This window comes from Ambystoma mexicanum, chromosome 3p (genome assembly GCF_040938575.1).
Source record: "Ambystoma mexicanum isolate Mex_15411 chromosome 3p, UKY_AmexF1_1, whole genome shotgun sequence".
NCBI classification, from domain to species: domain Eukaryota; kingdom Metazoa; phylum Chordata; class Amphibia; order Caudata; family Ambystomatidae; genus Ambystoma; species Ambystoma mexicanum.
Window position 1 is genome coordinate 7,829,073 of NC_090925.1, and position 14,578 is coordinate 7,843,650.

Consider the following 14,578-nt stretch of genomic DNA (forward strand, 5'->3'; position numbering starts at 1 on the left):
ATCCAACTTCAACGCCACTGCACCAGCCCCATGGAACTTTCTCCCTCTTCACCTTAAGAGCTCCATCCCACTGGTTATCATTAAAAAGAGCCTCAAGACTCATCTCTTTAACACACACTAGTCCTCTATCTTGTCGCCACCTTCCAGTCTCAGATCTTCTCTGTCTCTTCTGATTGTCCCTGTCTTGTACTGTTTTTTGTGCACCGTGAGGCCTGCGGGTGATTTGGCGTGTTATCAAGAATTAAAATAAATAAATAAATAAATAAATAAATCAATGCTGTGGTCACAAGGGCAGATCAGTGCTGTGGCACCAGGGCAGATCAATGCTGTAGTTGCCAGGGCAGAAGAAAGCTCTGACCACCAGAGGTGGTCAAGGCTGGTCGAACATACACATTTAATCGCACAATTGCGCCTTCCGAACTCCATCTTGGTCGTTTTGCTCACTTTACCTGGTTTTCATTCCTAACGCGGTAAAGATTCACAAAGTCACCACTCCGAAAGTCCTTCAAACATGCCGCTGCACAGGAATGCTAAATCTGCTGAGCACATTGTTTGTCTTTAACTGGGAGCCTTGAAGAATTGGCACAAGCATAGCTAATCTATAAATTAGGTGCCTTCCTGTCTTTCTGACTCTCTTGACTTTCCGCGGCTAATTGTGAATGTGCATCCAGATGATTAAAAGAAGCACAATTCATGCCATGTGCATTCCTAAAAGCCCGAGCTACTGAGTCGAAATGCAGACTGACCTTTTAGTCGAAGAAACAACATAGACAATGAAGCACGAGGAATGTTACTTTGTGTTAGGAACAAGATATACTCCTAAACCCCACTCTGCTCTGTTCCAGGTCAGTAAATTGTCTGAGGGATGACGTAGAACGCTGCAACATGTGTTGCCATAAAAAAATACCCACGTTCACAGGTCATGAGCCATCATCACATGATGGAAAAGAACGAATTTGCCATGTTGTTAGGTTTGTATAAAGAACGCTCACTCCCCCAGGCCTTCGCTCACCTTCTCTGTGGCTGTGCACAGTTATGGTTGAATGTGGGTCCAGCTTAAGTGACAATAAGCTGTTATATATTTGTTCATGACTGACTTGTCTTCATTTATTTGCAGTAACCTCATGTTCGTGACTAACAAGAGCAGATCAAGGATGTGGTTGCCAGGGGAGATGAAGGATCTGGCCGCAGGGGCAGATCAGCGCTATGGCCACCAGGGCAGATCAATGCTGTAGCTACCAGGGCAGATCAAGGCTGTGGTCCCCAGGGCAGATCAAGGCTGTGGTCCCCAGGGCAGATCAAGGCTGTGGTCCCCAGGGCAGATCAAGGCTGTGGTCCCCAGGGCAGATCAAGGCTGTGGTCCCCAGGGCAGATCAATGCTGTAGCTACCAGGGCAGATCAAGGCTGTGGTCACCAGGGCAGATCAAGGCTGTGGTCCCCAGGGCAGATCAAGGCTGTGGTCCCCAGGGCAGATCAAGGCTGTGGTCCCCAGGGCAGATCAAGGCTGTGGTCCCCAGGGCAGATCAAGGCTGTGGTCCCCAGGGCAGATCAAGGCTGTGGTCCCCAGGGCAGATCAATGCTGTAGCTACCAGGGCAGATCAAGGCTGTGGTCCCCAGGGCAGATCAAGGCTGTGGTCCCCAGGGCAGATCAAGGCTGTGGTCCCCAGGGCAGATCAAGGCTGTGGTCCCCAGGGCAGATTAAGGCTGTGGTCACCAGAGCAGATCAGTGCTGTGGTCCCCAGAGCAGATCAGTGCTGTGGCCCCCAGGGCAGATCAGTGTTGCGGCCCCCAGGGCAGATCAGTGCTGTGGCCACCAAGGCGGATCAGGGCTGTGGTCCCCAGGGCAGATCAAGGCTGTGGTCCCCAGGGCAGATTAAGGCTGTGGTCACCAGGGCAGATCAAGGTTGTGGTCGCCAGGGCAGATCAGTGCTGTGGTCACCAGGGCAGAGCAAGGCTGTGGTCACCAGGGCAGATCAAGGTTGTGGTTGCCAGGGCAGATCAGTGCTGTGGTCGCCAGGGCAGATTAAGGCTGTGGTCACCAGGGCAGATGAAGGCTGTGGCCACCATGGCAGATCAGTGCTGTGGTCCCCAAGGGAAGGAAGATCAGTGCTGTGGCCCTCAGGGCAGATCAACACTGTGTTTGCCATGGTAGATCAGTGCTGTGGCCACCAGAGCAGATCAGTGCCGTGGTCCCCAGAACAGATCAGTGCTGTGGCCCCCAGGGCAGATCAGGACTGTGGCTGCCAGGGCAGATCAGGACGGTGGCCGCCAGGGCAGATCAGGACTGTGGCCGCCAGGGCAGATCAGGACTGTGGTCCCCAGGGCAGATCAAGGCTGTGGTCGCCAGGGCAGATCAAGGCTGTGGTCGCCAGGACAGATCAAGGCTGTGGTCGCCAGGGCAGATCAAGGCTATGGTCGCCAGGGCAGATCAGTGCTGTGGTCGCCAGGGCAGATCAGGACTGTGGTCGCCAGGGCAGATCAGTGATGTGGTCCCCAGGGCAGATCAAGGCTGTGGTCGCCAGGACAGATCAAGGCTGTGGCCCCCAGGGCAGATCAAGGCTGTGGTCCCCAGGGCAGATCAAGGCTGTGGTCGCCAGGACAGATCAAGGCTGTGGTCGCCAGGACAGATCAAGGCTGTGGTCGCCAGGGCAGATCAGGACTGTGGTCCCCAGGGCAGATCAAGGCTGTGGTCGCCAGGGCAGATCAAGGCTGTGGTCCCCAGGGCAGATCAAGGCTGTGGTCGCCAGGGCAGATCAGTGCTGTGGTCGCCAGGGCAGATCAGGACTGTGGTCGCCAGGGCAGATCAGTGCTGTGGTCGCCAGGGCAGATCAGGACTGTGGTCGCCAGGGCAGATCAGTGCTGTGGTCGCCAGGGCAGAGCAAAGCTGTGGTCACCAGGGCAGAGCAAGGCTGTGGTCACCAGGGCAGATCAAGGCTGTGGTTGCCAAGGTTGATCAGTGCTGTGGCCCCCAAGGGAAGATCAGTGCTGTGGACACCTGGGCAGATCAACGCTGTGGCCGTCATGGCAGATCAGTGCTGTGGCGAGTGATATGGGAGGTAGTTGATGGCAGCTTTGATTGAACCAGGGGGCCATGTTGAGGAGAAGCTGATGGTGTTGAAATCTTGGGCATGTCTATTAGTACTAGGATAGTCCACTGTGCCAAACCCGAGGGCCACCTCCAGTTTGAACCATAGAGGCTGGCGCTGGGAGCCGTGTTCTACAAGGGACCGTCTCCAGCAGACATGAGAGCCGTCCAGTCTCTGAAGCAGACCATGGCTTACACAAGAGTCGCCTCTTCTAGCCTCACACTTTCCCCAACCTCTCCTCCGCCTACTGGTATCGTCACTGACTACTGCTTTTTAAAAAGAAGGTAAAATAAATGACTCAGATAAAAGTGTTATGAAAACCTCAATTGAACCTGCAGCTGGCCCTGTTTCTGCTCTTTCACCAGAGGGAAATGCGCAACTCCCCACACCGCTCAGCTTCTTGGCGCTAGTTTCAGTGCCAGTAAGCTATATAGTGTGGGTATGCACTAGTGAAGTAAATAAACAGGGACTCGCGCGCTATCGCCCCAGAATCTTGCTAAACTCTAAAGCAGCAGCAGCCGCAGTCCACAGGCTGAGCAAACCTTGAACAAATATCTCCCAAGATCCGAATCCTGGGATGGGGTCCCAAGGTTCCTGTGGGGGTGGCAGTGAGAGGGCAGCATTGATCCTAGCGCATATTACCCTCCTAGTGCTGCTGCACCAGAAGGTGCAGTACCTTGATGGCGAATCCCCGGGCATAGAGTCCTTTTTCGCACAGGAGGATTTCACTCCACGCCCCCCAGGGCCCGCCATTGGGAACGGAGACGTAATTGGTGTAGTTTCTGGCTTCCTGGCATTCACTCACGAGGAGCAGAAGAGCGGCGGTGAGAGCCCGCAGCATGGTTTCCCACTTGGAGTTCCTGGAAAAGGAGACACAATGGGATAGGGGCAGTCAGTCTTCAAGCAGCACAGATTACACATGCGAGCAGGTCCAGCAGGCAGCAACCTCTGTGCCAGCCACTGGTGCATGACGTCACGGCACGCAGCAATGAGGCAGCATGCTGACGCCACAGCACGCAGCCCTGCACACAGCATTGATGTGCCTAAAGGCAAACTACCTGCACCTCCCCACTGGCTCCACAGGGAGGCACTAGACGCCAAGCGAACTGCCCATGAGCAAGAGCTCTCGCCGCTCTCAGCATGACCTGCAAAGTAGGCACCCAATGCTATCCCCAAAATGGAGCCGAGGGCACAGTGACACGCTGAGCTCCACCGTGTACGCGCTTCTTGGCGCTTTGAAGGCACAGCATCGGGGCTGGGACCAGGGAGCAGCCATGGGGGCTGGGTACATACAGCTCCTTCACGGCCTTTCTTTCATGTCAACTTGTATCTAAAATGCCCTGCAGTTAAAATTAAACAACCATATGATCATCCGTTCCACAAAGAGACACAAAAAAAGGAACGTTTTCATTTCTGTACCGCCGCTCTAAAATTTCCTACGATTAAAAAACGCTTCTTAATTCGGATCTGTGCTACTGTTTATGGTTCAACTTGGCAGATACAATCCCATGATGCATTCAGCAGACACATGGAAACCCACATCTCATATCGTCCCATCAGAAAATATAAAAATGCATGTTAGAAACTTCCCTTACTCCACTCTAGTGTCCGTCCGGCATTTAGCGAAGTCTCCTTCCTTGTTTCACAGAACATTTTACGGCAGCGCAATATTGCTCTCTCTTTACCAACAGCCTTTATTCCTTTCGGAATCATTCATACGTATTTTGCGCCATCTAAGAATTTGGCTTTGGCAATGCTTGTTCATGTTTACCTTGCTCTATTTGTCATGCGTGGACCTGAACTCAAAAACTGCAGTGTACCGAGGACTTTTAGGAGCACGTGAATCAAGGAACTGGTATGAACCAGATTGCAGGAAGGTACTAACTTTTGATGCGTTCAATGGAAGATGGTCTGGTATAGAGGGGTCTATAATGGACTTAATGGGCGCTGGGTGCCCTCCTTCCTCCGTGTAGGCCTCCATTGAGTGTTCTGGGAGATTACTGTTAGGTTTCACAACGGACACCTGACAAGTGACCTAACAATTAGGAGGTCTGGTGGAGTGGTCATCCGTCATGCTCCAGGAGGCAATACCAACCTGTGGACCTCTTTCTCCCAATACCCCCGAAGCTCCCAACTAAGAGGGAAGGAGTCGGGAGGAGGCTGGCGGTGAGTGGTGCTTTTCCATAAACGTTTAGGAGGGCTGAGAATTTCTGCTCAGTTGCAAGACATGACACAGGTTTTGGGTTTCCTCTTTGGGAAATTTCTGTTGGGGAAAAAGGAAAATAACTGTAAAGGGCAGCGTCTGGTCAGTTTAGAAGAAAAAAACTTATATTGGCAACGATCAGTCTGGTACAGGAATATTTAAGACCAGTGATAAAATTGGGTCTTGATTAAATAGGGAGAAATGGTGCACATGGGGGTGTAAGTGTATCCCTCTCGGGACCACTAACAGGAGTCTTTGGTGCCCAAATTCTCTCCCTTTCAGGGCCGGGCAGGTAGGGAAGTCACCATTAGCGATTGGAGAACTCTCTGGAAGGAACTGGAACAAGCATGTTCGCATTTCACCTAATGGGATGCCGGCTCACTTTATCTGTACACAATATAACAGCCCAACAAGCAAATTCGTGCAGTCATGGCACGTTCAGATGCGTTGGAACAGGGATCTACTCCCTGCGCGAAGGTTATGTGCCAATCTGAAGCAGGCATTAGAATCAAGCGAAGGAATGGGCATTTTGGCTTGAAATTGTGTGGGGCCTATATCACCCGGGACGAGGAAGCACCCAAAAGGCAAACTGCATCTAAAATTGGAGGACAACAAGATTTGAAGAAAAGATTAAGCAAGTAAATTAAAAACCTAAGGAATAAAGAACGAGCAGGGGAAGAAATGAGGCTGGCCCCAATCTGCTTTACCCTCAATTGGCAAGTGATAAGTAGGATGAGGAGGCGACAGATTATATAATAGATTGTTTCACCAGTGTACAAACATCCGTCTCCCAGTGCGCGCACGCAGAGGATACAGACGCCGTGCCACTGACTGCTACGACAACTGCTACACCTCAAAAGACAGCGGGTCCGCAGATAGCTAAAGGACTGATTAACCGATAACCCATGTCAACGTACAGACACTACCTCTCAAAAACTACCTTCAGGATCCTATGACTTTCAAACACCGATCCCTGGGGAGTTGGCACCCCTGTGTTTCCAAGTACGCCCACATAATCTCCATTTGTAGCCCCCTGGCAAGAGAGGGTATGAACGATGGAAAGAACCCTCTGCAACTTGAGTGACCTCTGACACAAGCACCTGGGATAGGAGTGATCCTCACGGTGGGGAGGAAAATAACTTTGTGACGACACATGTTCCATGGATGGCAGGAGACCTTAGGAACATAGTTTAGGACTTCCCAAACATTAGAGGGGAACACCAGAGATTTGTCAGAGAGCTCCCAATTGTCATCCAATGTCACAATCCCACATGGGTTAATATGAACCAGCTCATGAGGGTGATTGCACCACTGGAGGTTAAAAAGAGACTTTTGCAGAAGGGTCATTGGCCAGCAACAGACATGGCATTGGGAATTGAACCCCAGGGGTATGCACCCAGTAGAGGGAATTGGGCAAAATCAACAACTGCGAGCAGAAACGCGGCGCGTCACCAGCAGACCATCGAGACCATACAGGAATAGTATTCACCTAGATCCAGGCATAGATACACCTGAAGATAAGACCTTGGGGGCAAAAGCCAAACTATTTGCCTCAAGGCTTCAGCTCAAACTTCACGCTCACTTGAATATAATATGCATTGGGTGGCAGAATAAACCCATTTCGGAACTTGTGGCAGTGGCGAACCACTGTGCTGCATGACAAGATCTGAAGAAAGAAAACACAAGGAACACTCTTGTCGCACTCCAGTTACATAATGTCCATGAGCTGGCCCCTCCAGTCAGGAGAGAAGCTTTCAAAAGGAGTTCCGGGTTGAGGACGGGGGGAGGGGGGAAAGCACAGGAACGTTAGTTATTTCGATCATTTTTACTCAGGAGAATTGTCACGGTCATTCAAACAAGACAGTCTAAAACGTATGGTTAGTTAACACAGTAGCCAGTAGATCACAATTCGTTCTGACTGTTTGTCAGGCATCCCCTTATCCTCTCAGGTCGTCATTGCTGGGGCACACCCTGCCACTGAGCCAGTACCCAACCCCCTAGGGCCCAAAAAAGATACACCCATATTTTCTCTGATTCCTTTAGCCCCAGCCACTCCACTGGGCAGGGGTTAAAGGACTGCCGGGCAAGTGGCACAGCGAGTAGAGCGCTCACTTTGACATCAGTGCAGAGCCTGCAGACGCAGGTCAGATTCCTAGAAGGGCCAAGCTCAGCCTTTCATCCTTCCGAGGTCGATAAATGAGCACCACACACCATGGGTAATAATAAGGAGAGCTCAGATACCGGAGGGTTTGTAGCGCTATATAAATGCAAAATTATTATTATGTGAGCAGAGTCCAGCAGAATGCACAGACAAAATGGCGCCCTTAACACCGCGCTTACACACCCCAGGGGAAAAGACAAGAAAAGAAGATACCCCTCTCCCAGAAAGTGCCCTCTCGATGGGAGTGAAAGAGCCTGGAAGGAGAACGGAATAAGAGAAGAGAATCGTCCTAAACACTGCTGGCGATTAGTGTTGAGAGAGCCCGTAAACCCCCCCTTTAAGTGCCAAGGATGAGTATACTTCAATAATCGCCTGACACTTGAGGGGAAGCACTCAGAGTGAGTGGGAAAGACGTAGAACATGCCAACTGCTCACCTGATTCAGATAAAACTAAAGGAGTGGGTATCCTGTTGGGCAAGGACTGCCCAGTACACAAAATGCAGGCACAGAAAGTCCAAGAGGGTAGGCTTCTAGTGACTAAGGACGCAAGGCTCAATAGCGGACTAACACTGGCAGGGGCATATGCCACTAATGGCCAACCACAATGCTTCACTGACATAGACCCTCAAAAGATAGACCAGTGGGTGCAAAGGCTCAGGATACTAGGGGCGATTTCAATCTGATTAGAAGATTGACTGCCACCATTGACCAAACTATCCAAACAGAGGGGGGAATTGGACGAATATTTTCGTAGAATATTCTTGGTGAGATGCCAGACTGGAGTTACATCCAGAGGAATGGTTTCGGGTTCTTCTGAGTCCCGCATACAACATACACCAGGAAAGGCTATTAGCTAGTAGAACAAGGTGAGCACGACCTTTGACATGATAGGCTGGTTTGACCACAATATGGTCAGGATGGAAGTGGAATGGGGTCCCAAGGGTAAGACACCATCTAATTGGTGCTGTAATTATCCGCTCTTTAAGGATAGACAGTCTAGAGGCAAATTGCATGAGGCCCAACAAGGCCGAAACGTGTCTGGGGAGGCTTGGGGTCATGTGCTGAAGGGTTGTGACCAAGCAGTTCAGGCTGGACTGACCCTTTTGGGGTGCGACCCAGCCCGATTTGCATATGGTCTTTCCCCTTCTGTAATGGCTTGGAACGATGGTCTGGACGGTTGCCCAGAGCAATGCCAGAGGTTAAGATTAATTCTAAACCTTCCAGCCATCACCTCTTTTGTTTTGTACAGATAGAGGACACAACTCTGGCTAGAGGAACACGGAAAGGGTGTCCCGCTGTCACCACTCTCTTTTGTCCTAGTTTAGCAACCACTGTCAGTGAGAATTCGAGGCAATTCTGATGTAATAGCGATGCAAGTGTTGCACTTTCTGCAGATAATATACATATATGTGTAAAAGACCCAAAGCAGACAACCCCAAAGTTCACGTGGGAAGTTACAATATATAGATTTAATTCAGGATTTACAATGAACCCAACAAGACAGCGGTTCTCCAATTGGCAAAATCTCTTCACAAGGGAAGGAGTTCTTGGAGGGGTACCCCTAATTAAGTCAGAAAAGGAGATTTGGTACTTGAGTATTAATTAAGATTAATACTCAAGTACCACATCTCCAAATCATCACTACATGAGCTATACACCACACACTACACCGTATTCTACAACACAATCACTAAAGACAGCAAAAGGTGGGGTGGGCTGACTCTGCCATGGATGACCCGGATAAACGTGATCAAGATTAATGTATTCCCCAGACGCCCCTTTTTATTTCAAATGTTATCTATCTCGTTACCCTCTGGTTTCCTAACACTTGTGAAGAAAGGGTTACTGTTGCTCGTGGGGCGGGGGCGAGGGGAGGCTCACACTCTGCTAAGCAATGGGTGGCACTAGATAACGAGGCATTGGAACCAACATCGGTCGGAGACTGGTTATGGGTTCCCAGAAACAGAATACCCGGGAGAATCCTAAGACCCCCCATAATGCAAATTATTTGGGACATGTGGAGCGAAAAAGTGTACACAACATTGCTCTCAACAACATAGCCTTGACCCTGAACCTGCGTAGGGGCTCTCGATTAGGGAAAGGATCATGGACCCAACTAGGTGTCAGCTTTGGAATGAAGCAGGTGAGAAGTGGAGCACCAGGAACATACAACATATTCAAGTTTCTTTATTTAATGTATTTATTTTTGCATTTGTAAAGCGTGCCAAAAAGCACAGGCATCCAGGTGCTGGTTGCAGGAGGGGGGGAGAACAGAGTGTGTAGGGGAGAGAAGGGGAAGGGAGGGAAAGGAAGGGAGGAAGCAAAGGTTACATAGCAACATTGTAAACAAGCATAGAGTTATTGACATGGAGTGGTCTTTAGTTGTTTCCTGAACAGCCAGTAGGAGGGTTTAGAGCGAATGTGGGATGGGAGGCGATGACTGGGAAGCTGGAGCCCCCAGCACTTGTGCATTTGAAGCGTGGTGTCATTACTCTATGGCTGTAGGGAGATCTTGTAGGTCTGCTGGATGTGTGCTTATTGTGTCTTTGTGCGAGGTAGGGCGGCGCAGTGTTGGAAAGGCAGCGGTGCGTGATCGACAGGATTTTGAAGTATATGCATTCTTTGACTGGAAGCCAGTGAATGGCTCTACTAAGACCTGCTACATGATCACGTTTGGGGAGATTCATTGCGGCCCGGATTACATGGTTCTGAATGGTCTGAAGTTTGGGAAGGTTGCGCTCTGAGGTACCGGCAAGGAGGGAGTTGCAGTAGTTGAGCCGGGAGCCTGTGGTAGCTCTTCCTATGGTGAGGTGGCTTTGTGAGGAGAGAAGATGTTTGGTGGCATTTAGTAGCTTAGTGGTGGGGGCTGCTGAAGATGCGATGGAGTTGAATTGCCGGGTCATGTTGAGGCCAGAGGTTAGGTAGACACCAAGTGTTTTAAATATAGAAGAGACTGGGATGGTGCAGGCATCAATGTTAAAAGAGTAGTACAATGAGTCCAGTTTGGCTTGGCGGGAGGGAGGGCCAACAATGAGGCTTTCTGTCTTGCAATCATTTAGACAGAGTTGGTCGGAGGCCATGCAGGCTTGGATAATGTCATGGATGGTGTTGATCTTGCTGCAATCTTGTCTATGGTCACCTGAGAGGGGATAAGGATCTGGGTATCGTCAGGCTACTTAGTGAAGGAGATCCCTAGGGTGTCAAGGTGGTCAAACAGAGGTTTTGCATGGCCATTGTATTAGGTTGGGAAGATGCAGGAGCCTTGTGGGACACTACAGGGGACAGGAGAGGGGTGGGCAGCTTCTTTTCCTGCCTAGACGCGGGCAGGAAGGAGGCGATCCACTGGCCAGCTGATGGGTCGAAGTCAGCAGCTTTGGCAATGTGGGGACAGAGAGTTTGGTGATTGACCAAGTTGAAGGCAGTGGAGAGGTCCAGAAGGAGGAAGAGGGCAAGGTTACCTGAATCACGGATGTCATCTAGTTGGTTTTTTAAGTCAAGTAGGGCAGATTCGGTACCAAGGCCGGGATTCAAACCTGATTGTCTGGGCCTGAGCATGTGGTGGAGTTGCAGGTAAGGTTGAATTTGAGTATAGACAGCACAGTTCATGATTTCTAGGAGGAACGTGATGGTGGTAATGGGTCGGTAGGTGGTAGGAATAACAAGGTCAAGAGATACTTTCTTGAGGAGTGGAGAGATCCATGTTTCTTTGACCACTGGATGGACAAAGCTGTTGAAGAAGGAGGAGTTGATGAAGGAGGTGATGATCAGGACAAGGGCTTCTGCACACTCCTTGATGTGGGGGGCTGAGCAGGTGTCCCCTTGGCAACATGAATGTTTCAGGCTAGCGATCAGATTGAAGGTTTTCAGTTCTGTGATTGGGGTGTAAGGTAAAGGGTGGGTGTGTGAAAGGGGGTGCAGTAGAGGCAGAGGAGTGGAGAGGTCAGTCAGGTTGGCTTTGGTGATCAGGATATATTGCTTGATCTTCATTTTTTCTTGGAGAAAGAAATGTTTTGCTCCAGCACATTGAAGTGTCTTCTTTGTGCTAGATGGGATTACTAACAATTATTACAGACCAAATAATCGGAGAGACCAAAGGAAGATGATAAAACACTGCTTTAATCTCAATAAAAGCAAGCAGGGAGAAATACAGCTGTCAAAGTAGATTCTCGATCTGTAGGACACACCCTGAGCTACTACTATGTACGTCACGTACTGATTATAGCAGAGAATGTGGCAGCGGATTAAGAACTGCAAAATTGTAAATGAAAGTGCATGGCAGGCCCTTTTGATTGGTTGGCAGCCCTAAAATACCTTGGACTTTGGCCTTGTTTAGCAGCACATGAACAAAGTCAAACCTGGGTGTTCAAGCTGCGTCAAATTATTGCTTGTTTTCCGAATTAGTCCATTGCATGTCATCGACCTTACCCTTAGCCAAGGTCTATCATTTGAAGTTGACCTCATAGTCTGCTCACTGTTCTGGGACATTTGAGGGAGTGTGAGCAAACCACTATCTTAACTCAAAGCTTCAATGAATAGCCTTTGTTTTGAGTTCTTCATCATGTGTCAGGAGACCACGATTTTGTCCATTTCTGTCTCTCAATTTCTGCTATTTAATTTAATTAACCAGGGTGTCATTACCCTCTCTGGCCTTTAGATACTGGCTCACCGCCCCCTTCAAAAGGCTTTTGTCTTTGAGGTTTGTCAATACTTGTAATCAGCAAATGTCCTTGACCTCCTAATCTTAGGAGAAATATGTCTCATACACGAGGTCTTTTCATTCGCCCCTCTCTGTGCCTTGCGCCCATCTCTCGAAATAGCCGTCTTGGCTTCAGGCCAATGGACTCCCTTATTCCGCACATGAAAACAGCTTCTCCATCAATTCTTCAATTTGAAATCATAGGCTTGTTTTTGAGGTAGCTGGGTTTATTCTTCAACACAAGCCGTCGTCCATTTTCTTCCAATGGCCGTCCTAAAAGTTATATGTATATACCTCTTTTAGGGCAAGCTTCTATATGCTCCTTCTATCTTGCGGTATAGCGTCTTTACAATTATTGGTTAGCACGTTGCTCCATCTTCTTCATCTTTTAGTACATGTTCCTCTTAGTGCTTTCATCAGATTGTCAGTATTAAGTATTTTTATATCGTTTCGCTTTAGGCTTATATGTCTTCTTTACGACATCATATTGTCATCATTTGATTTTGTTTAACATTCATCAGTCATTCTTAGAGCTGCTTCCTTGCACTTAGGTAATTGACATCCTTCTTGGCAACCTCCCTCCATTGACTCAACGTGAGGATATCTTCTGAATTGCTGTCTGAGTGCTTATCGTCTTTCATACATTAGACGTGGTATTCACATGTCACATAAACTCACACATGGATTCCCAATGGTAGTCCTTCGTCTGCTACTCCAATAGAACAGTGATGAATGGGTGGGGACTAGATGGGAGGCCTCCACCTGCTCCTCTACAATTTTGTTCGAGAGGGCATCCTGAGTATTGAGGCACCAGGTCGCATCTTTAAGGCAGTTGGAGGTGGGAACACACAGGGTTTCAGCTCCCTGAGAATGGAGAATAGCTTGTGACAGTGGGACTGAGCCTTGAGGATTCTGTTAGAGAGTGTGGATGTTTTAGCAGAGAGGATGGCTTTTTTGTATTCTTTGGAGAGGGGGAGGAGGTTTTCTTTGTTGGTGATGGAATGAGATTAGCGCCAGATGCTCTCAAGGATATGTTTTTTGTCTCTCATCTAAAGGAGATCGGGAGTGAACTAAGAGTTTATGTGTGTGGCTGGTTTGGCTTTGCGAGCTTTGAGGGGGGCAATGGCCGCAATGGCTGAGAGAATGGTGGTGTTGTAGGTGTTGACCAAGCCCATTGGGTTGAGGATAAGGAGGCTTGGCTAAGGGAAGGGTCAGCAGAGAGGATAGGAAGGAGGCATTCTTTAGTGAGATTACGGGAGCATCTTGTGTGGGCTGCTGGTAATGGGGACATGTTGAGGGGGGAAGGGTACATTGAAGAAGATGGTGTAGTTTTTTGTCCAGAGATTGGGGGAGACTACTATATTCTCTATAGAACAGTTAAGATCAGCAATCCAATCACGGAATCTATGTAGTTGGTGGGTTGGTCTACAGATGTGCTGTGTAAATCAAAGTGAGGTTAAGCAGCAAGCCACGGAAAAGGCATATTTGTCATCTGGGTCCATCAGTGACAGGTTGAGGTCACCCAAGAGTAGGACTTTGGAGGTTGGTTTGATGCCTGAGCTGAGCATTTATGAGAGGTCATCCTCAAAGGATTTGGCTGACCCGGGAGGGCGATAGATGATGTGGATGCTTAAGGTGGAGGTAGGTGAGATGGAAAGCCTTGTGCTAAGTAGGTCACAGGTAGGTGGGGCAGTGGAGGGCATACTTTTGAAGAAGGGGGTGTCTTTCTGGATGAGAGCGACTCCTCCACCTGTGTGGAGAGGGCGGTCGCAGAGGCGGATGGAGCACCCTGCAGGGATGGCAATGGCAAGGGCAGGGCCTGCTGCTGGGTGGAGCCAGGCTTCAGTGATGGCAAGGATGTCCGTGTTGTTGTTAGTGATAAGGTCTCTGTTGTCAGTGGCGTGGGTGATGACCGATCATGCATTGATTAGTGGTGAGGGGGAATGAGAATGTCAGAGTTAAGGCATGGGGAAGGTGGAGGTGCTGTGTGTGTAAGGTAAGGTGTGGTGGTGCATGCGGGAATCAGGGGAGGTGGCAGCGGGGTGGTTGAATAGCGGTGTGTTAGTTGTGGGCATGGCAAGAGGCTTGAGGTGTGTTGGGTCTTCACATGAGGTTTCCTTGGTATTGGCGGGAGGGAGTGTGAGGTGAGGATGTGTGGTGAAGAGTGCACAGAGTGAGAGGAATGGCGTAGGAAGAGGGGGGACTTTGGAGCAGAATCTAGGTGGGTTAGGTGGTTGAGAGATGGTTGTGGCACTTATCAGGGCAGACCTTCCTGCTGCTGTCAGGGCAATAAGCAGTGACACCAGGTGGTCGGTGGAACTAAGTGTGGGCGATTGAATGGGCATTTGGTAGCATGCTTTTAAGGGTTTTGGGGCTTGCGTCTGTGGACACATACAGGATGGTATACCAAGAGTACTACAGGCTTAGGAGTG

At 49.5% G+C, this 14,578-nt stretch overlaps 1 protein-coding gene across 1 annotated transcript in view; it reads right to left on the reverse strand.

The window, feature by feature from the left end:
• The window catches only part of LOC138579451 (vitelline membrane outer layer protein 1-like), a 435,230-nt gene that overhangs the window by 366,784 nt on the left and 53,868 nt on the right, over positions 1-14,578 (reverse strand). Inside the window, exon 2 of the mRNA XM_069649780.1 lies at positions 3,763-3,946. Within this exon, the coding sequence (XP_069505881.1) occupies positions 3,763-3,927 (165 nt within the window). The 5' untranslated portion in view covers positions 3,928-3,946. The remainder of the gene's footprint in view (positions 1-3,762; positions 3,947-14,578) is intronic.